General features: G+C 38.9%; 1 protein-coding gene across 1 annotated transcript; it reads left to right on the forward strand.

Moving 5' to 3' along the window:
* Positions 1 to 4,230: 4,230 nt before the first annotated feature.
* On the forward strand, positions 4,231 to 17,678 carry LOC103696307 (exosome complex component RRP42). The gene is made up of 8 exons (XM_008777882.4): positions 4,231 to 4,382; positions 4,579 to 4,715; positions 4,838 to 4,894; positions 5,037 to 5,129; positions 6,027 to 6,105; positions 14,139 to 14,263; positions 16,220 to 16,363; positions 17,312 to 17,678. Exons 2-8 carry the CDS (start codon positions 4,590 to 4,592, stop codon positions 17,546 to 17,548), a joined length of 861 nt encoding a protein of 286 aa, XP_008776104.1. The 5' UTR covers positions 4,231 to 4,382; positions 4,579 to 4,589; the 3' UTR covers positions 17,549 to 17,678.
* Positions 17,679 to 21,517: the final 3,839 nt, after the last annotated feature.

Here is a 21,517-nt window from a genome sequence, read left to right on the forward strand (position 1 = left end):
TTCCCTACTATGTGTACCAAAAATTAGGTTTGGGGAAATTAAAGCCTACAAATATTACCCTTTCCTTAGCAGATAGGACAGTGAAGTACCCCAAGGGGATTGTAGAGGATGTAATAGTGAAAGTAAATGAGTTTTACTATCTTGTGGACTTCGTTATCCTTGAGACTGAACCTGCAATACATCCAGACAGTCACACACCTATAATTTTAGGTAGACCTTTCTTAGCCACAGCAAATGCTGTGATCAACTATCAAAATGGGATGCTGAAGTTATCTTTTGGCAACATGAAAGTCGAGCTTAATGTCTTCAACATAAGTAAACAACCACCAGACGACAAAGAAATCAATGAAGTTGACATGATTGAAAGTCTGGTTCAGGAGACTTTCTTACAAACTTATAATAAGGACCCTTTAGAAGCTTACCTTGCCCATTCCGAGGAAGGGGTCAAGCATGCGCCTCTTAGTTCTGTTCCCCTTATGAGCATAGATCGTCATCAGCCGACTGTTCTTCATCGGACTCTTCCAAAACCATTCTTAGATAATGGTTGAAAAAAAAAGGGAGATTTACATTTTGTCTGGCTGAAGACATAAAACTTAGCGCTCTTGGGAGGCAACCCAACATATAAATATCTTCTATAAAAAAAAAAAAAGATTACTAACATGCAGGTTTGGGAGATTTTGCCCCAATTTTCAATTTACCCACCCATATCAGGTAACCTCTCCTCTGTTCTCTTACTGCTTTAAATTTTCTTTAACATTGAGGACAATGTTAGATGTAGGTTTGGGGGTATTATTAAGCATTGAAATTTTATAAAAATAATAAAAAAAAAGTTTTTAGTTAAAATAAAAAAAAATATACAACACACAAGGTATATAAAATCTAAGAGCCCAATGACTAGTTGGAAGTAGTGCAAAGTGAGTTCTTTTTATTAAGTTCCTTTTAGTGAGTTGTAAGCTAATTAGTGCTTTGAATTTCACAACACATCTGGCCTGCATTTTCTAAGGTATAGGTTCGACATTGTGTTGAGAATATGGTAGCAACCTCGAATCCTAATGAACCATCTTTTTCTGATCCAAAAAAAAAAATGGTGGATTTAGTCAGGTACATCGAAAAGGGCTACCTATTGTCAAAGGTCAGTGGGCTTGTGATGAGGAACCCGAGCATAGGTCCGTAGGGGAGTCTTGATGCCCGACACCTCATGCCAACTGGTGTGAGAATTGTCGACTAATTGCTCGCTACATGGAGGAATCATCACAGGAGTAAAAGTGCATAATATATACATTATCATTTCTCTTTAATGCAAAAAAAAATAAAAAAATGAAAAAATGAAAAAAAAAATGTATACTGACCTTAAGAAAGACAGTAGTGTGAAAGCCGTCGTTGTAAAAATTCGAGTAAACTGGAATATTACAGATAAAGCCCATGAGGTATTAAAGTAAACATCCACAACTCTCGAAATCCTGCAGAAAAGATGATTTTGAATCAGCAAATAGGTCTTGTCCGACCAATTCTTGGAAACTACTAATATTAGCGATATTTTGGAGATCGAAAACCTTATCTTGTGCATGGTCCAAACTTCACTGAGCACTCAAGTATAAATAAGTCTTACAACTTCCTAACGGAAAACTTAATAACTTCAACTTAAATTGCATACTAACCTAGAAATTGGGCTACTTAGTAATTAAAACCTTGTGTGCTTTTGAAATTCTTATCAGTTATGAAATAAGACTTTCATTTCATAAACAAATTTTATTTTGGGATTGAAGTTTGTGGGTAACTTCACTGCAAACCCTCACGAGACAACACTCGTCCACTAGGGTAACCTAGGGGTTTAAAGGCTTGTTGCACGTGCTAAGTGCAATCGTAATACTCTACGAAAGTGAGTATTTATCTTAGTATATTTATATAATAAATAACACTTTTGCACTCTCATTTTATCATTGTCACACTGAATTGCTAGAGACTAGCAATAAGCTGGTTGGGGGGTATGATGAGAGCACAAAAGTGCAATCGTCAGGCCATTTTAATTAGTATTTTAGCTAATCATTTAAAATAAAATTAACTAATTAATGTTTTATTTGTGCAAGCATCCCGACCATCCATGTCCTCCTCCTTCCCAGCAACCAAAGAAGGAAGTCCTCACCGTGCCAAGCCGCCCGCGTCCGATCGAACACAGCCAGCTCTTCCATCCCGTGATGCGAGCAGTGGTCCCGCGGCGCTTTCCAAGTGAGCTCCAGCCCCTCTCCTGTGATCCAAGCCAGATGATCCCACAGCCGCTCGTCCCAGCTTCTCAGCCGTGCGCCCATTCCGGATTCCCAGCGAGCCCGTGATCCTTCTCCCGCATTCAACGCCCAGCTCCTTCCCAAACCAAGCTGTCCGCATTCATCGTCCGACTCAGCCCCTCCACGCGCCTCCTTCCTTCCGCATCAGGCCGCCATCTTCAAGCATCCCACGGCACCCTCCACAGATCCCGCATCCATGAAGGAAGATCCCAGCGCCTCCTTCCTTCCGCATCAGCCCACCTTCCGCTTCCATGCAATCTCGGGCGATTCACCTCCCAGCAAGGAAGATCCCAGCGCCTCCCTTCCGCATCAGCAGCACCCGAAGAAGGAAGCCAAGTCCCCACCTTCCGCTTCAGCTCCCGACGATCCCGCATCCGTGGCCCAAAGGAGCAAGTTCCAGCCTCCCTTCCGCGATCTGCCCGACTGATCCAGCCTCCACCGCATCTCCAAGGGGCTATAAGAGGGGAGGAGAAGTAATGAGTGGTGTGCTCGGTTGGGGATCAGCTCCAAAGAACAGAGGAGGGAGGAGAAGTCGAGCGAAAGGAAGAAGAAAGGCTCGGCAGTAGTGCTCTGTTTTCAGATTTGAAAACAGAGCATTACATTTCTTTTGTTTTTTTTTTATTGTTTTAGTTGTTTTTCTTTTAAAGGTTATATTTTTAATTGGTGTTTAATCGTTCTGTTTTGGGTATCATATTGTTCTTATTTATTTATTTTTATTTTGATTGAGAGCAATGTTTTTAGTAAGAGTTTTATTTTGAGAACATGTTGTCTTGGGGTTTTTAGTTTTAGTTTAATAGAGAGATCTATTTATGCTAAAGTTTTTAATTTCTATTATTTCTAATTTCCGTTCTCCAAATTCTGTAATCTTTCTTCTTTTTTATGCAATACATTAAATCTTCCTCTATGCAATTTGTGTTCGCTTCAATCTTCTTAGTTTCATCCAATTTAATTTATGCAAAAACTTTTCTTTTCCATTAAATATATAAATGCTTTTTGAATCTAAGTACATGTCTTCTAGTTAATTTTAAAAATCATTCTCCAGTAGACTAGAGAATCTATCAACATCCCCGACGTAATGTTTTACTTTTGTTATTCAAAAATCGCTTTTGAATCCGAGTGAACGTTTTTATTTTTAACCAATTCCAATCGCCTCCCTGTGGATCGACCTCTTACGACCACTATTCTTCGAGTAGAACAGGTAAGAGTAAATTAAATTTAAACTTTGTTCGTCGGTTCTAACAACGATCTGTCTAGCGTATTTTTAGGTAGGCAGGAAAGGACGAACAACCAGTATGAAGGGGAGGGAGTTCGAGGACTCGGCCACCAAAGCCTACATGAAGGTAAGGCCATTATACATGAATTTTTATAATGCATTATGCATGAATACTGAAATTTGCTTTGTATTTATTTTGTAAAGTTGAATGGGTTCGAACCCGATCTGAACCATACCCAAATTTTTTGGGTTGGGACCGAGTTATATATGGATTCGGCCCGACCCAAATGATCCGTTGTGGGTCAAAAATTATAGTCATGGATTCGATCCGACCCAACCTGATCTTCTATTTAGTTGGATCTAGGTCGAAAATTAAAACTTGAATAAAAAATTAGGCTGAGTCGGGGTCACTCATGATCTGGTCGGACCGACCCATTTGTATCCCTACTTTTAGCTAACATCATTTGGCCCCCTTTTGATAAAGCCATGTGGTGCTTGTACTGCTGTTTCGAAATGGTCTCTGGTGTGACAGTGTTATTTTTACAACACATCTATTGACTCTGAATATTGGTTACATCGAAAACTAGCTCATGGTGAATCTTGCAAAAATATATTAAAAAAATGGCTTTGATAACACAGTCTATATGTAATAATAGTAGAATATGGGAGGTGATTTATAAGCCTCATATTCAAAAGCCCGGACTAGATTGTCGAAGTAGGCCCATAGAGGCCGGTTCTTCTAGATATAGAACAGTTTTATGTTTGAAAAACCCGTTTATAACGATTATATTGGGTTCGGGAATTAGGGCTCCGCGACCACTTTCTCTTACTTGACGCTGCCTGCGGCCGGCGGACGGCCGACGGACGGCGGACAGCGAACGTCTGAAGTACGCTTTCTCTTGACATCTCTCTCTCAATCTCTTTTCGTCTCCATGAACCAACCATCTCTCCCTCCCCTTCCTTCTTCCTGTCTTTGTCCACTCTCATTCTCTCTCTCTCTGTTCCTCAGTCTCTCTTACTCCCTTTTTTTTTAAAACGTTGCCCACAATCTCTAATAAACACGAATTCTATTCTATCCTTTAGTTCTACAAAGGATGGTGGGGCTTTCCACCGGGGAGAAGCGCTTCATACATGGTGGAATAGCGCAGGACCTCCGCTCTGACGGCCGCAAGAGGCTACATTTCCGGCCCTTCTGTGTCGAAACAGGAGTCATTCCTCAGGTTAAGAATCACAACTCCTGTCCATTAATTCCTATTAACTTTGTCAAATAATTTTCTTCTCTTGTTTGCGCCATTTTCTTATTATTATTCTTAATTGCAAAAAGTTGTTTTGTTGGGGATAGGCAAATGGTTCAGCTCGAGTTCGATTGGGTGCGACGGATGTCATTGTGAGTATCAAGGTATTGTTGGATAACGATAGTCAGCCTTATTCCATTAATCCAGTCTTGCTAAATTTAGATCATCTTGATTGTGTAGACTTTGTTTTTCTAGTTGTGAATGCAAAATTTTGAGTGAATAATTATTTTTCCTCTTGCAATGTAGGCAGAACTCGGGAAACCAAGCTCTTTTCAACCTGATAAAGGGAAGGTTGCTATATTCGTCGACTGCAGTCCAACGGCTGCCCCAGAGTTCGAGGTTCGTTGATTAATATGATGCATGCTTTTATTTTTACTAATTTACTTTCCAAAAGCAGTAATTTATGCCCTGAAGCAAGTCAAGCCTAGAATGTGCTTCATTCTAATGCAGAATTATTCATCTATGTAATGTGGAAATTTTTTTCCATGTAGCAAGACATTGAGGGAGAGCCTTTGCATAATAGTAAGGTTGCTCCATTCTGACTTGAATATCACGGGTTCGAAATATAAAAATGGATTTTTCACATGCATGTATAAGGCTGCATACATTTAACCCTTTCTAGACCCTACAATGGCAAGAGCCTTGTCTACTGGAACACCGTTGAGGTTTTAAAATTTTTTGTGGATCTATGTCCAAGTATGTATAAGAATAACGAGTTTAGGTGCTAAAGAACTAAATAGACATGACATTAAAGGAGTAAATCAGAGGCAGCATAGTTGTTGTCTTAATTAAACATAAAAGGGGATGTAGTGTAAGTTAACCTGATGTACTTGGGTGCAACAGAAACATGAGAAAATTATATATTAAGAAGAGAACTGGATTTGTGCTGGAAAATTAGGAGAAAGAACTTTTATGATAATACCAGTGGAAGTTGTTAGAAAAAAATTGAAAAAAAAGTTTGCACTACTGCTGGCATTTCCCTTATCTAGATTTTAGTCTATGAATGATGGGTCCCTAACCAACAACCATAATTAAAGCAAATGATAATATAGGGTCCTTAAAACTGATATTCGTTATCGAGTTTTCATTGTTTAGTCTTTCCGATATGGACAAAAAATTAAAATGCTCACAAATTGGTCTCTATCATTTTTTTTTAATTATTATTATCGAAATCTCTACCTATATGCTACATGTTTGCTGTAGCCTTATTAAGTCATTTTTTACACATTATCTTAGGGAAGAGGTGGTGAAGAGTTGTCTTCAGAGCTCTCATTTGCTCTTGAGAGATGCTTCCTAGGTGGTAAGACAGGGGCAGGTATGACTTCTTAGAGGTTGACTGATTGCTTGCAAAATTTTATCATAAAAATTACTACTTCTACATCATTTCAATTGTATGCTTGCAGATGTATCTGGACATCCATATCCATGAAGTCGCATAGCATTTTTAGAGTTTTTGTACATGTATGTAACCAAAATCTGAATGATAACAATCTTGTTGGATATAGCATTTCTGATCTTTTGACCCTTGTGCTTTCCCCATGAATGTTGTGATATACCATGTGGCTTTCCATGTGCCATTCATCATCATTTATGATGTGAAAGGATTCAAATTCAACTATTAATCTTGTTAGCTTGGGATCCACACTAGCTGCCAACTTTGTCCATTCTAGCATTGCCACTATTTCTAACATAGGTATATTATTTGCATCCTTCTGTGCTAGACACAACATCATAGCACATCCTCTGAAATCTCTGTTCCAGTTCTGGCCTTTCTTAGCCACAACAAAATAAGAGGGCCATCAATATTCATCTTGAAGTGATCACATGCAGGAGCTTTCTGTTGCGCTTTGTACCTTTGTTCTTTTGAATGGTGAAATAGATTTCGTTGGTATTGATAATTTACAAGCATTAGGCTCTATTATAGAACCTCCCAATTCTCTTAAGTGTTAATAAATAATAATACAATATAGATTTTGGAGGTTAGAAAAGGTGATATAATTTAGCTTTATAATCTTCAATATGTGATGGTGAAATATTCTTGGTAAGGAGATACTCTGATCTACAGCCCCCCCCCCCCCCCCCCCCCCCCTCCGCTCCCCGCCCCCCTCGTCTTATATGCCACTGGTCGCATCACTGATTAGAAATCCATCCAAGGATGCCACGAGTCATATCCTATCCTGGCTTCCATTTTCATTTTAGCTGTTTGACTGCGGTCACAAAATCCATCTCAATCAATATTTTGCGTTCTTCTCTTTGAGTTCAGCAACATGCTGCTGTCTTTCGAAGGCTTTTTGCATCGTCATGGAAGAAGTATGATGTTTGATGAGGAATCTATCATAAAATAAAAATAACAAATTTCCTTCATCTATCATAAAATGAAAGTAACAACTTTCCTTTTCGCTCCTCATCAAACCTTTACGTGAATAATTGACTGACCAATTGGAATTTTATTTTAGCCAACCATGGGACCATGTTCCTGTGGAAACAAAAGGTTGTTTACACCTGCTAGGTAACCTTGCAATCCCGATTATTCAACACTGGAACTTGTGAATTAGTTGCTCCAGTCTTCCAACTACAACTAAGGAACAAGGCTTGAATTTTTCTGTAAATTTTCTATGAGAGAAACTTGTGCATTTCTAAGCCTTAAAAATTCTTCTATTCTGGTCGCACCAAATCATCCAATCAACAGCGATGTTTCCAGCGAGCACATAAGTTTTAATTTTAGAGGAGAATATATTTATAATCTCTATAATTTCTTTCACTAAAGCTCCATGGTGTTCGCATTGCAACCAATCTTCAGTTTACATCTCATGTAAACAAAAGCTGATAGGAGCATTTGAGATAAGTGGTCTCTCGTTTTGGCATGAACACCATGGTATACCTAAGAAGTATTTCAAATTACTGGAAGTTTGTACCCAGGTTTTAAATAGTAGTTTGTCCAAAAAAACTTTGTAGGTAGTAAATGAAGTTAGGAACAAGGGGTCCACCCTGGAGAAAAACAATGCACATAATAAAAGCTAAAGTGGATTAACTTCCAAGCTCTCTTGTAGGAAAATGCTCCATCAAAGTTTAAAGGTTGATTAGAACAATCTTCAGCTTGCACATCAGGCCACTCCATTGTTGATCTGTCACGTGTCTGCAGAAGGATATGTCTGTTTTGTTTTAGTCCAGCTCTGATATAATAAATGGCATCGTGTCTGCAACAACCCATGAATGGGATTACTAACCAAACAGCCCTGTCAATGGTATGAATGCTCTCAAGTCAAGCATTGAACTGCAAATGATAAATTTTCAAATTTCAATCAATTTTCTAAGTACTGGCACCAGGAGGTTGGGTTGTAGAAAGCATTTTTTAGGTTTTCGAGTCATAATAGTTTTTCATAATATCTTATAAATACCTAACTTCAGCATCTTTTGCACACCCAATTAGCTTGCAAAGAGGACTTTCTAGTGATGCATGTCAGAGTGAGGCATTTTCCTTCACCCCCTCCCTCCTCTCCTTTTGTAGTGTCCTAGTATGCCTCATACCAAGGCTGTGCACCTAGGGGTGCCAAAATAAAAGAGTTGTTTGTGAGGCAACTCATGTTCAGCAAGAGACCAGCTCTCTTGGTTGGCAAATGAGCCGAGCTGAAACTTGATTTTTGAGCTTGAAAAATAAATGAGCCGAATTTGAGCTAGATTCGGCTTGTTAGATTTCATCTTCGAATTTTATTTTCATATGAAATTGTTCAAATATATAATATATTTTTAATAATTAATATGCATTGAGTGTTTAATACATTCTTAATCCAATTACTATTTTTTTTATTTAGTAATTGGCTTTGGATTAAGATCTAGTGTTTCATTTTCATATTAGAATCTTAATACTTGAGAAAGAAACCCTAGGCTCCTTTTCCCATTCTTCCATTGCCTCCGTCTCCAATCCTCCTAGCTTCTCCCACGATCTACTACCTCCTCATTCTACCTTTACCTTTTTCCCCTTCTCGTCTCCTCCTGAGGCTTTCCTTATATCTCCCCCACTTCTATCCTTATCCTCTGCTTGCATCCTCTTGACACATCCAATCTCCATGGCCTGCTAGGGTTTGAGCGATGATTGTAGCAGCATCCTTGCTAGTGCTGGTAGTCTAGCCCATTGCCTCCAGCTTCATTGGTCTCACCCCATTGCCTCTAGCGGCCTTCCTTTCTCTAGGAACCCCTTTCTCCATGATGCCATCTCCATCTCTGTTGCCACCACCTTCTCCAACATCATTGACGACATCTCATTGATTCTCTCTTCCCTCGGCTTAGTTTCCTTTTCAAGCTTGAGCAAGACAAGCTCAAACTGGCTTGACTATGTGCAAGCCAAGCTTGAGCTGGCTTTCTAAGCTAGGGCAAAGCTCGAGCTTGAGTAAAACCCCAGCTTGCTCATCTTCAACTTGTTTACACCCCTAAATGCATCACAAAAGAGATACCACTATGAGTCGTCATGATCCACACCAAAACATTGAAACCAATATATGATGCAAGAAAAAATTGTAGGGGACATTTGACTCTCACGGTAATGCAAATCGCAGGGACGATGCAACAAGATAGCAAAGATGATGAATTGTAGACTTATATTTGCAGATTTTAAATCTTATTGCAATAAAACAGAAGCAATTACAATAATCTAAAACTAAAATATGATGCTAATTATGCTCAAAATTAAAGCTAATCCAGATCCTATAATGATGCATGAGACATTATGCATTTAAGTTGCTGAAATTGAACACCAGATAGTAGATTTGAACTAATAAAACATAAAAGCTCATCAATCAAGAGCATCAAAAATCACCAGAGAATAGTTGAGGGTTTTGCATAGTCAATTTGTTTTTGCACAGGGTGAATTAGCTACGGTTGCTATCTGGAATTGATCAAACCTTGTGCCTTGTTGTTAGATTTCGAAAAGTTGCTAATGGGTTCAAATGTCTTATGGGAGACCATATGCCTAGCTGGATTTAAATTCTTCCATCAACAAAATTTATTGGATTTCCATCAATCTCTCTATTGTATAGTGTTTTTAAGCTTATTGTTAGGTTACTAGCATGTTATGCCATACCAGTCCGTATTTGGTGTACCATTATCTCTACGCAGTATGAGGTTACTGAGTATTAATATGTGTACTGACACTATACCGAGATGGTATTGGTACGGGGGTCGAGTATCGATATCATGAACCTTGGTCATTAGCCTAAGAAACTAGTAAATTTGAAGTCTCCGCCAGATGCATCTTTACTTAATGAGCTGGTATATCCATTTGCATATTACATGCATGATTTGTCTGCTAGAATTTATTGAAAAAACAGCTTTGATCATTGAGGGCTACAAATTTACATCATGATGTCTACCTGGAAAAGGTTCTAGGTGGAGCCTCATGGACCCTACGTGCTAGAAGGATAGACGTGTTTAATGCAGTATTAGTAAGGTTCTTATTTGTTGGATATCCACAAAGAAACAAGGATCAGCCTGATTTTACTATAGAGACTTGAAATTTTATTAGGAACCTACAAGCATAGAATCCCAGCCTTCCTCTCCTTTCTTTTCTGCTACTTATATTATTGCACTTTCCACATCTTGTTAGAGCTTAGCACTTGCTAACCCTTAGCCTCTCATCTCACACAACCATCACAAACGAAGTTAATGAGATAGAGGTGTTATTACATAATAGCCATCTAATTCGTAATCAATCAATACTATGAAAATCCCACATGTTTGGTATTCTTTTCCTAGTTCCATATGCCTAGGTCTGGCAAAAATTAGTTGACACCAGACTTATGGCATTGCCATACATTTGTTAGTTGTTTCCTGCTTTGTTGAGCCTAGATCCACTTCAGAATCAATCAAAGTTTAAGCTTATGGCAATCCCTTATTTCTTCCCACTTCAAAGTCTGCTGGGATTCTATAACTCTGTACATTTAAAATTTGAATAGCCATCTGAATAAGGCAATGGACATGGTTTCTTAGGAACAGAATTCAAGATATAAAATCTTAACTAATAGAGCGTCCTGATTGACTTCAATTACAATAATGCTTGACATCATTTTTCAATTAAGCCTGTGATAAGCTTGCTGTTATCATATAACAGCAAACATCTAACATCTGAAACAGAATAAAAAGAAAAACTGGAAAAGGCATTGGACCCACCAGCCATTACATGGTTTCTAAGCCAATTTTCTGTTGGAGGGAGAACCAGTCATAAAGCTCATTATTAACTCCCTCTTATTCTCCTTCTCCATATTGCCTTCTCTCCAAGCCTTTTTGTCCAATCCTTGATGTTATCAGTTGGTCTATTACCTGAATGGTGGGATATAACCTATAAAATGGGTGAGAACTAGCAACAAGAAAAGATGACAAGGAAAAGAGAAGCCATCAAAGGAAAAAATTGTGGTACGCCGTATCGGCCCGAACTGGGCGATACGGGGCATACCGTATTGTACAAGTTTGGGACCGGTATTTGATATGGGTGGTGTACCAATACTCAGTACTGCAAAAAGCTCCGTACCATACTATATCGACACTGTGCTAGTGTAGCACCAGTATGGAGTCCGGTACCGAGACGACAAACTTTGGAAAAAACAGAAGCTTAGAGAAGAGGTAACAAAATAGCAGGAGAAAGAGAGAAAGAAGGTGATGTTTCTTTTCAATCCATGTTGTTCCTCTTGCTTGCTTTTACAAGCTATGCCCAGATATGCTACCCGTGCCTTTTCCATTAGGGGTGGCAATCGGGTCGGGTCGGGTCATAAACGGATCGGGTCACATGCAGGTCGGGTCAGAAAATCATAAACCTGAACCCGACCTGTTTATTAAACAGGTCAGAAATTACAACCTGAACCTGTCATGTTTAATAAACAGGTAACCCGACCCGTTTAACCTGTTTAATAAACTGGTAACCTGCTTGCTCAATCCGATCCGACCTGTTTAACCTGTTTACCCAACCCGACCCGTTTAACCTATTTAGACTTGTTTAACCTGCCCAACCCAATCTGTTTAACCTGCCCAACCTGACCTGTTTAGACCCGTTTAACCTGTTTAGACCTGTTTAACCTGCCCAATGGTTAAACGGTTTAAACGGTTTAAACGGGCCAGACATCTAAAACCCGTATCCGACCCAATTAATAAACAGGTTAAACGGGTTGACCTGTTTACGACTCGAACCTGTTTAGGCTAAATCCAAACCTGTTTATGGCGGGTCGAACATGGGTCGGGTTGGCGGGTCGAACACGGGTCGGGTTGGCGGGTCGGGTCATATTTTGCCACCCCTATTTTCCATTGCCTTAGAAAAGAGAAGGAAACAAGAAGAGAAGTTGGAGGATGTATGTGCTACTATGTTTTCTCAATCTTTTGCTTCCATGTTTTTCTTCTGTATTAAATTTGGCTGAATCCCCTCATATTTCTCTACCTAGCTCTGAATTTAATAGCTGGATATGAGGTGTTTTGAGTTCTTTGTTTCCCCTCTGCATGACCTGTCTACACTAACTTTGTTTTCAGTGGATTTTGTTTTGTACTGCCCTGTTTCTTTCTGGTTTCCCATTTAAAACCCGCCTGCTTTGAGAGTTCTGCTGCTGAGATATTTAGAGATGGCTCACTTTTGTCTATCCAGTCCTCACATAAATGAATGTATGGATAATCATGTACGCCATGTAAAGTTTACGCCGAGCCCTCTTATTCTTCTTAAACCTTAGATTTTGTCCTTGTATGTTTGTTGTTTGATCAAATGTTCAGATGAGATTCGAACCCTTCTTTCTAGAGTATAATGAAAATGTTAAAGAACATTTGATGGAAGGTGACAGCCTGAAACATGATTTAGCAAGCAAGCTTGAGCAATAATCATGGCGCACATGTTTGGATTTTGGTTATAACCTTCACCCCCAAAATTGGCTTGATTCTAATTTCTCAACATGTAATATTAAAGACAGAGCATTTAGCATGGTCCTTCTGCAAATGTGATCCTCGCTTTAAGGTTGGATTGACAGAAAAAGGAGATAGCTTTCAGCTTTGGGCTGGCCTGATAGGCAATGTCAGAAAGATAGAACACCTGACCTGTTACTTCTGAAAAATAAGTTTTGATTTTTGACTTTGAGCTAGTCCAGTTAAAACAAAAGAAGCCTTCACCCTCAGGGTTGTCTCAAATCAAGTGAAACTGGATAATGGAGCTCCGCCCTAGATATACGACCCATCTCTAAGACCCATGTTTTGTTCTACTTCAAAGTCTAGATGGACATAACAAAATACATCTAAGCTCTCAAGCATGGTTTGATTCTAAGCAAATTAGACATGAAGTTGGCCTCACTTATATTTGGCATGGCATGAAATAAGGAGGACTACAACTCTTCACCTTCAAATGAGATTTCATGTGAACTCATAGTACAGAATTGAGTTTTTTTTCCGCTTTTTTTTATAAACAAGTGGACTCTAACATAGAGAGGACTTAGAGTTCAAAGCTTGGAGCTTTAAGTATGAAGGCAAAGGTCATATCCTTCGAAACATGGAAGCTTTTTTTTAAAACAAAATCCTGATTAAAGCAACAGCTGTAAACCTAGATGGAGTGGGACAGCTCTCAAGCTGCACTCCTACAAGGAAGAGGTTGCTTAAATCTGAACTTAGGATCATATCTATTAGAGATTACCCGGAAGCATAAACATTCAGCCAGTATCCTGAATAAGGATCTTCTTTAAAGTTGCAAGGCATTGTTTAACATCTAGAATTGATTTGATGCTAGCCCTATATTGTTGGACCTGGACCTGAGCCAAGTATCTAATCACATTAGATATCTAATGTATCACTAATATCATGGACTCTTTTCACAAATCATTGGCTGTTAAGTATGCATTAATGATAATAAATTTTAAATTTTTAACAGCCTGTCTTTTTCCATCAATATAGGTATGAAAAAAATATGATACACCAAGTTTTTGGGACTCTTCTTGACACTTTTAACCAGATGACAACCTCCCCAAATTTGTGGCAGTATCCTTGCTTTGTTGAGTATCTGCTTCTTGACACTTTTAACCAGATGACAACCTCCCCAAATTTGTGGCAGTATCCTAGAGAAGGCCTGGAAAACCAGGTCACTGGAAATCTTAATTCATTCTTCACTCAAACTACCAACACATTATTCACTAGAGGTACCACCTGTGATTAATTATAAACATGATTAAGTTTAAAAATGATATAACGCCTCTGCAGGCAGATCAGTTATTGGCAATCAACATCATACTAGATACACCATCTAAACTTCTTTACGTGGGGAAAAACAAAATATAATCTAATTCAGAATGGGAATTTATCATTTCTTTTTATTTTCTGATGAATTCTTATAATGTATGTCAGGGGCTGGAATTGATCTCTCTTCTCTGATCATTGTTGAGGGTAAGGTTTGCTGGGATCTATATATTGATGGGCTTGTTGTCAGTTCAGATGGCAATCTACTGGATGCATTAGCAGCTGCTATTAAGGTAAATTCTCATGGTAATAAAAAACTCAGCTTACCATCTTCTTACATAGTATATATGCTTTCGTGGCTAAGTAAATTGTTGTGGAAAAATATTATTGCCTTTTCCATTATATGACCCATAAAACCATTAACCATTTGTTAGATAAAATAAATGAGATCTCAGGGCATATGCTTGGGCATATTAATCAGTTCAAACAATGATTTGCTGAATGCTATACCTATCAAGGTCATTGATATGGGTAAGGCAAATCTCATCGGATTATTATATTTTTAGTAGGTTGCAGGGAGATATGTACCTAAAAAAGAGAAGAGAAAAACCAGGGAAAAGGAGCATCTAAAAGAATAGAACTATAAGAAAGCATTAGGTGATACTGACTTCTTACAAAGTTATTAATCAGAGCTAAGTTCTATTATTTTATTCTATGAACAAGCTGTTAACATTGAAATAAATTTTAATAAAAATAATAGACAAAAGCAACTGATGCATGTTTGTGAAGCTTTTGTTCTTTTCCTTTTCATTCACTTCTGAGATGGGTCAAGGTAAGTAAAAGCGATGTAAGACATGGTATTGAGACCTAAGGCCATGGTCTTAGAAGTTTTTTAACATTTTTCCCATTTTCTTCATATCAGTTTTTTTTTTTTTGAGAAATTATTCATCTCAGTGTTACTTTGACATCTAGCACAAGTGCCATAAAATATTCAACATGTTAGCCTCCAACAACCATAGAAAATTATTTTGTCCAAACTAGAGTTGATCAAAATCCGGGCCGGGTCGGGCTCTACAGCAGAAATTAGGCCCAATGGTTATGCCTAGGCCCAGCCCGACCCGACTGTCAGGCTTAAATTTTTGTCCAGGCCCGACCCGACTTTATAAATTTGGTCCCAAGCCCGACCTGACAGGTCCAATTTTTTCTTTGTTTGGAATCTGAAAATGGGCTAGAATGGCCCAACAGCTTAATGGGCTCTCTAAAACTTCATATATATATATATATGGTGTTTTATATATAAAACACGGGCCGGGCCGAGCCATTTTTAAAAGTTTCCAAGCTCGGCTCGATTTTTTGGTCGGGCCGCTTTTCCTACCCAAGCTCGACCCATGGGCCTTTTTTTTAATGCCCAAGCCCGAAAAATTCTGGGCCGGGCTGGGCGGGCTGGGTAGGCCAGAAGGCCCGTGATTAGCTCTAGTCCAAATAAATAATTTTTATTCATCTCTGAATGTGTATATTTTCTACAACTTGAAAATACATTGTAAAAGTTTTCACTTTACCATAGCAAGATGGTGAGGACCAAGGAATGGGAAGCAAAACCTAGAAAGTAGAGAGGAGAAAAAGCAATTAACGATGAAGATATTTTATAAAATCAATTTTCTGCTATATAATTTATCTCTGTACATGTGTAGAACTATTAATGATGCAAATCCACAGTTCATCAATCTAAAGAGTTTTTTGACAGGTCCTTCCATCTCCCTCCTCCTCTCCCTTACCATTCTCCCCTCCACAAAAACAAGCCACCCCCTCTCTCTTTCTCAAAACCCTCGTGGCATAGCACAAGCCATCAAACTACCCCACAACAAGTCTGCTTGCCGTTTTATGGGAAATTCCTAGTTAGAAACCGAACCTTCCTTGTATAAATCAAATGGATCAAAAGCTTAGGTTCACAAAATTAGATCGTCATTTTTCATGTTGTTGCACCATAACAATATCAACATGGAATAGTCTGTTCTTTTGCTTCACAAACCCTGTGTTATTGAAGTAATTTTATGAAACTCCCATAGTTAAAGCTGCTTGCTTTTGAGGAATTTTGGTAATGAAGATCCAATCTGTAAGCACTAGATGATCTTAAGGAACATTTCAAAATCTAACCAGTGATTATTAGAAATCGGCTATAAACTTTTACGTTATTCTTTGTAAACTTAATGCATTGACAATTATTTCCTATATTGTATACTTTCCTGCAGGTGGCCTTGAGTAATACAGGCATCCCAAAGGTGAATGTTGATCTCGGACCTTCACCAGATGACCAACCAGAGGTCGACGTTAGCGATGAAGAGTTCTTGCAGTTTGACACTTCTGGAGTTCCAGTTGTGGTTACCTTAACCAAGGTAAGAGTTCTAACAGCAGTTTAGACTACAAGTAGCTTGTGATTGACAGAAGCTCCATTCATTGAGAATCAAAGTATTGGAAGGAATCTCGAAGGAATTGGGCTAGCATGTTTGAATCCTTTGTCCTGATTTTTGAGGATAAAGAACTCTGTCTCCAGTGTGATTTACAATATTCTGGCTAATTAGGACTGTGGATCCAATGGCTGCCACAGATTTCCGCTCTGCCTCTTCGGGGGAAAATTTGCAATGATCACAGGCTGTCGGTGGATAACACTTTCTGCCATCCAAACAGGGCCTCATTGTAGAATATATGTTTATGAGAAATTCTCCAGTGATAGGTTCATTGCAGTTGGATGTTCGGCATAGGATGAAATGAAAAAGGTATCAAGGTATTACAAAAAGATGGTGAATTTGCATGTGCAAACAACTTGTTCCCACTATATAATGCACTTTCTTTGGTCTCTACCTCTCTAAGGGAACCTTTCTTTGATGAGTATTTTGGTAGACTGAAATTGTAGGCAATTCGTATATTATTCTTCTAAAATTATGTTGCATAAACATATGATCATGCATTCGAGATCTACCCCATCTATCTCAATTGATATAAAATGGTTATACCGAAACTATCCATTTTTAGTTGGTTTCTTTTTAGTTTCAATTTTTTTTCAAATTTCATCAGTGGTTATTGCCATTATTCTGATAGGTCGGAACTTTTGCAAGTTGGGGTCTAATTGACACCTTGGAATGTATCATGGAGCAAAGATTGAGTTGGCAAACCATCTAATAGGCACCAGATTGAATCTTGACTATCATAAGAAACTAAGAATTTAGTTGAAGCCTTTGGCTGACATAAATGAGTTTGGGTCATGTTTTTTTTTTTTTTTTTTGTTTTTCTTCTAAATAATGAGCTTGCTCATCACTGTTAAGTTTTGAATTCATATCTCTCAGGTTGGCAGGCACTACATTGTGGATGCAACCTTGGAAGAGGAGTCTCAGATGAGTTCTGCTGTGTCAGTCTCTGTGAACAGGCATGGACACATATGTGGGTTGACCAAGCGTGGTGGCGCAGGCTTGGACCCTAGTGTTATTCTTGACATGATATCCGTGGCAAAACATGTGAGCCAGAATCTTATATCAGTGTTGGATTCAGAGATTGCTGCTGCTGAAGCAAATGCTAAGGAGTGACAATATTATTACTTTAGATAGTTAAGTAATTGTTCTTGTACTCTGTGTTAATGTAAAATTTGCTTAGAAATCTCTTCACCATATGAAAACTCGCGTTGGATACATTTTTTAAGTCCCTTTGATCATTTTACATCATGTTTCAAGTTCAGCCGAAAGGGAGCCAAAGCCACAATGGCCATTGTGTAGAATTTGGTATCTTCTGCAACCCAACGCGTGGATATTTTAGAATATTAAAGCATATTACAAAACAAACATTTACTCATTAGGAGTTTTAAGGGTGTTTTTTCCACCACGTCGCACTATGGCAGGGGCTGTTCTTAGTAAGTATTTTTGGGTGGAGGGAGTGAGTTTTTTTGGTACTTTGCCCCCTATGATGTAGGATTAAGGGTTGGTCTGAAAATATGCAATCACATACAGAAGTGACGATGGAAAAGATTATTCAAATATCTGCATCGTAATTATGCTTTGTTGGGATGCCAAAGCATTTTATCTGGCAATAAGATATATCTATATTGTGGTAAAAAAGTGTTAGGCACCTACCTTCTGTAAGGGTGCCCATGCGTGATTCAAATGAGTTCAAGTGGGAGTTATTACATTGTGGTAACTACCTTCTGTAGTTATCCTAATTCTTATAAACCACCTCAACCTTCCCTACAGTAAAAATGGATAAGAAACCAGAGGGATCATTGATCTTCTCTCGTCTCCTCCATGTCCCTTTGCCACTTTTGAATTTAATAGACTATTAGGTTATAAGAAGGAGTTTCTGTTTCAATTGTCAATGGATTTTCGATCATGGATTCATGCTACAATGCGGAAGAAGATGTTCAAGAGCACAACAAGGAGTTTGGAGCATGTAGTCCTTGCTAAAACCTGGTCTCAAAAGTCTTTGATCATGCCCTTCCAAATGGTGTATTATTGGTCTTCCTTTTGGTTGAAGTATTGATTTCCATCGAAAAGAAAAAAGTTTGAGAAAAAGTTACCCAACAAGAAGGGAGTGCTTATTATAATAAGAAAATTTAATTCATATGAGTCCGTATTAGAAAAATCACTTTTAAACATATTGTACTATTTTTTCTAATTGTCGAGGACTCTTCTACCTCAGGTGCTCATCCTTCTGTCGCCATCCACCATGTATGATGTTTATTGCATGGATAAATTATAGGGGTGGCTATCAGGTCAAACCAAATATGGGTTCATTCAAATACATGATAGATCAAAAATCTATCAACCCGAATATGACTTGTTAATTAAATGGGTTGAAAATTCAGACTCAAATCTAACCAATTTATTAAATAGGTAACCTAACCTGATCTACAATGGGGCAAGCTAGAGCACTCTGAGCTTCTCCAGTCAGTAGATCTTAGGTACAGATTCAAAACCCTCCACCCTTTGTTGCTAGGTTCTATTTTTAAATCTCATGCGCCTAGACCTCTTTCTTCTATCTTTGCAAACCACCCCAAAGAAACTTTTCTTTATGAAAGGTAGGGGTTTAAGACGTGAATCTAGAAGAACCCCAACAATCACCGGCCATATCCCTACAAGTATGATCTCTAGAACTCGTGGTTTAACTATGTCTCCCAGTACAAATCATGTGTGAGAGAAAAACGGTCTCTTTAATATCATGGCCTTTTCCTGTTGTTTTCCTGTGGCTAACTAACTTTTGCTCTAAGAGAAAAAGTCAACCATATCATGACCAGCTCGAGTCTTTGAGACTCAGGTATTCTTTTTAACCTCAGATCAACTGGCAAACTTTTCTATGCTAACACCTTTGTTGACATCCCAAAGGATGATTTCGTTTTGCCTTTAAGTAATTCTATTAGTTATAATTTCTATATGTAGACTTATCACTATCGTATTGGGCCGATATCATATCAAGAGTACGTTGCCTTCTTTCTGGTATGGGTGCAAATACCTACTCTTCTCTCAATTGGTCCAAGTGGTCAAGGCACACCTCAGGTTGGCCACAGCCTTTGCTAAAGATTGTCCTATAGCCTGGCTCCTTTTGTGCTAGCCTATCTCTACCAGGGCCATAGAGAAATCACTTCTAGGCATTGGGGATGTGGAGGTCTTCTCTAGATTCCCAAGATTTGGTTGTACGTCTACTTCTCAAAAATCAATCCATCTGTGTCTTATGAGTCCGACATCGTTCTTGTAGATCATTAGTATGTTCTCTTAGAAGGTCCGTTCCTTTTCTTCCTAGAGTATTTACGGTTCTTCTATGAAAGCCTTCCTTGTAGAGTTATAAATCTCTAGTTTTCTTTTCTTCATTCTTCGAAGCCTGCCTAGCTAGTTCTCTCAAAGGCCCATATGCCCCCAATGGAGATCAAAGATGTAGAACTTTTATAGAGAGACTTCTTCGTCCCTAAAGATCACCATATCAGTTCACCATATCAGTTCAATCAACAATAACTGCTCTATTGAGTACTACTCCCCCAATTTTTTTGTTCATCATTTCGGCCTAGTATGTGGCATCCCTTATTTGCCCTTTTAGTATACGAATGCCTTGTTTGTTGATTGGATACTTATCTCTGAGCTACCTCGGATTGTATTGGCGGACTTCTTTCATAAACTATTTTTTCCCTCTTGACCTTCGGCTTGGCATGACCAGAGAGTTTATAGGTTGGTGGGATGCTTATAACCAACATTCAGTATGAGAGTGCTACCTCCATCTTGGACCGTATCAACATCAACTCTCCTCTTGATTCAGCACCCGATACTTCTTCTAGTTCATAGTTGATTGACAGTAAGTCTAAGCAAGACTCTAGTCCACGGCAAAGGCAAAAGTATCGGTATTCTTTATGACCTAACTAAATTGGTTTGTTTTGATTGCATGGTTGCAATCACTTCTCAAGATCCTTCTTCTTGTAACTACTTTGATAGTTCCTCTTGTTTTGCTGGTCTCAGAGACCAAAGTCCAAACTCCGAAGGGGATAAATGCAGTGGTTCATAAGCCCAAGCCTACCCCTCTCTGACGCCATGGCAGAGTGAGATGCCCTATAAAGACAAGCAAGGACGTGTCTTCCAAGTCTGCCATGGTTCTAGACATCAGTGAGGGCTTGGAAGAGAAATCACTTGATATCACTGCTGATGCCATGGACTCACCATAGGCTGAACCTTTGGGAGATTTGGCTCTCTTGATGGAGTTGACTCCCCCTTCTTGATCTCCACATACATCCTCACCATCACTAAGAGCCTCCAATGTTGGGAAATCTTTCGGTCCTTGTGACCGATATTATAGTTCATACTCCTTGGCCTGATAAGTCCGAGCCTCTGTTTATCCCGACTCCATCTGCATCCTTAAAGGCACAGCTCTCCATCTCCTCAATTACCGGCCATGAGGTATTATTTACCAGCTTTAACAACACTATTCTTCTATTTTCTGACCTGATTCCTTTTCTCAAGGGCTCAGCAGTCTTTCCATCTTCCAATCTCTAGCTAGTGCTAGAGCTAGGCTGTTGGCCCGATCGGTTGATGCCTGTATCGACCACTCATCAATCAATACTACTGTATAAGTAAGGATAGCTAAGAAGTCACCGCAGTGCATTCTCCCCATCCCGATTGACAACCTTATCTTCTCAAATAGTATGGTTGATTTTCTGAACGTGATTTCAACCTTACAACACTTTGCCTATCTCTTGGTGGATCAGGTCGATGATCTTCTACACAAACTAGCCAACATCTCTACTATTCATCATCCATTGGCGAACCTAACCAAGGAAGTAGATACTTTGACATCCCACACAAATGAACTGAAGGTCAAGGTCCCTTCTTTAGAAGAAGAAATCATGCTTGCTTGGATGCATAGACAACCATCTAAGATAATTTCACACTTAGAAGGAACTAGTTGCATCCCTTGAAGCATAGCTGATCGACGCTTGCTAAGAGGTATAACTCTTGGAGGAAGAGTAGGTGAAGCTGGAGCACAATAATAAGAAAAAAATTTTAGCCTTAGATGCAGCTCTATAGCAG

Source organism: Phoenix dactylifera, unplaced genomic scaffold, assembly GCF_009389715.1.
Source record: "Phoenix dactylifera cultivar Barhee BC4 unplaced genomic scaffold, palm_55x_up_171113_PBpolish2nd_filt_p 000284F, whole genome shotgun sequence".
Taxonomy (NCBI): Eukaryota; Viridiplantae; Streptophyta; class Magnoliopsida; order Arecales; family Arecaceae; genus Phoenix; species Phoenix dactylifera.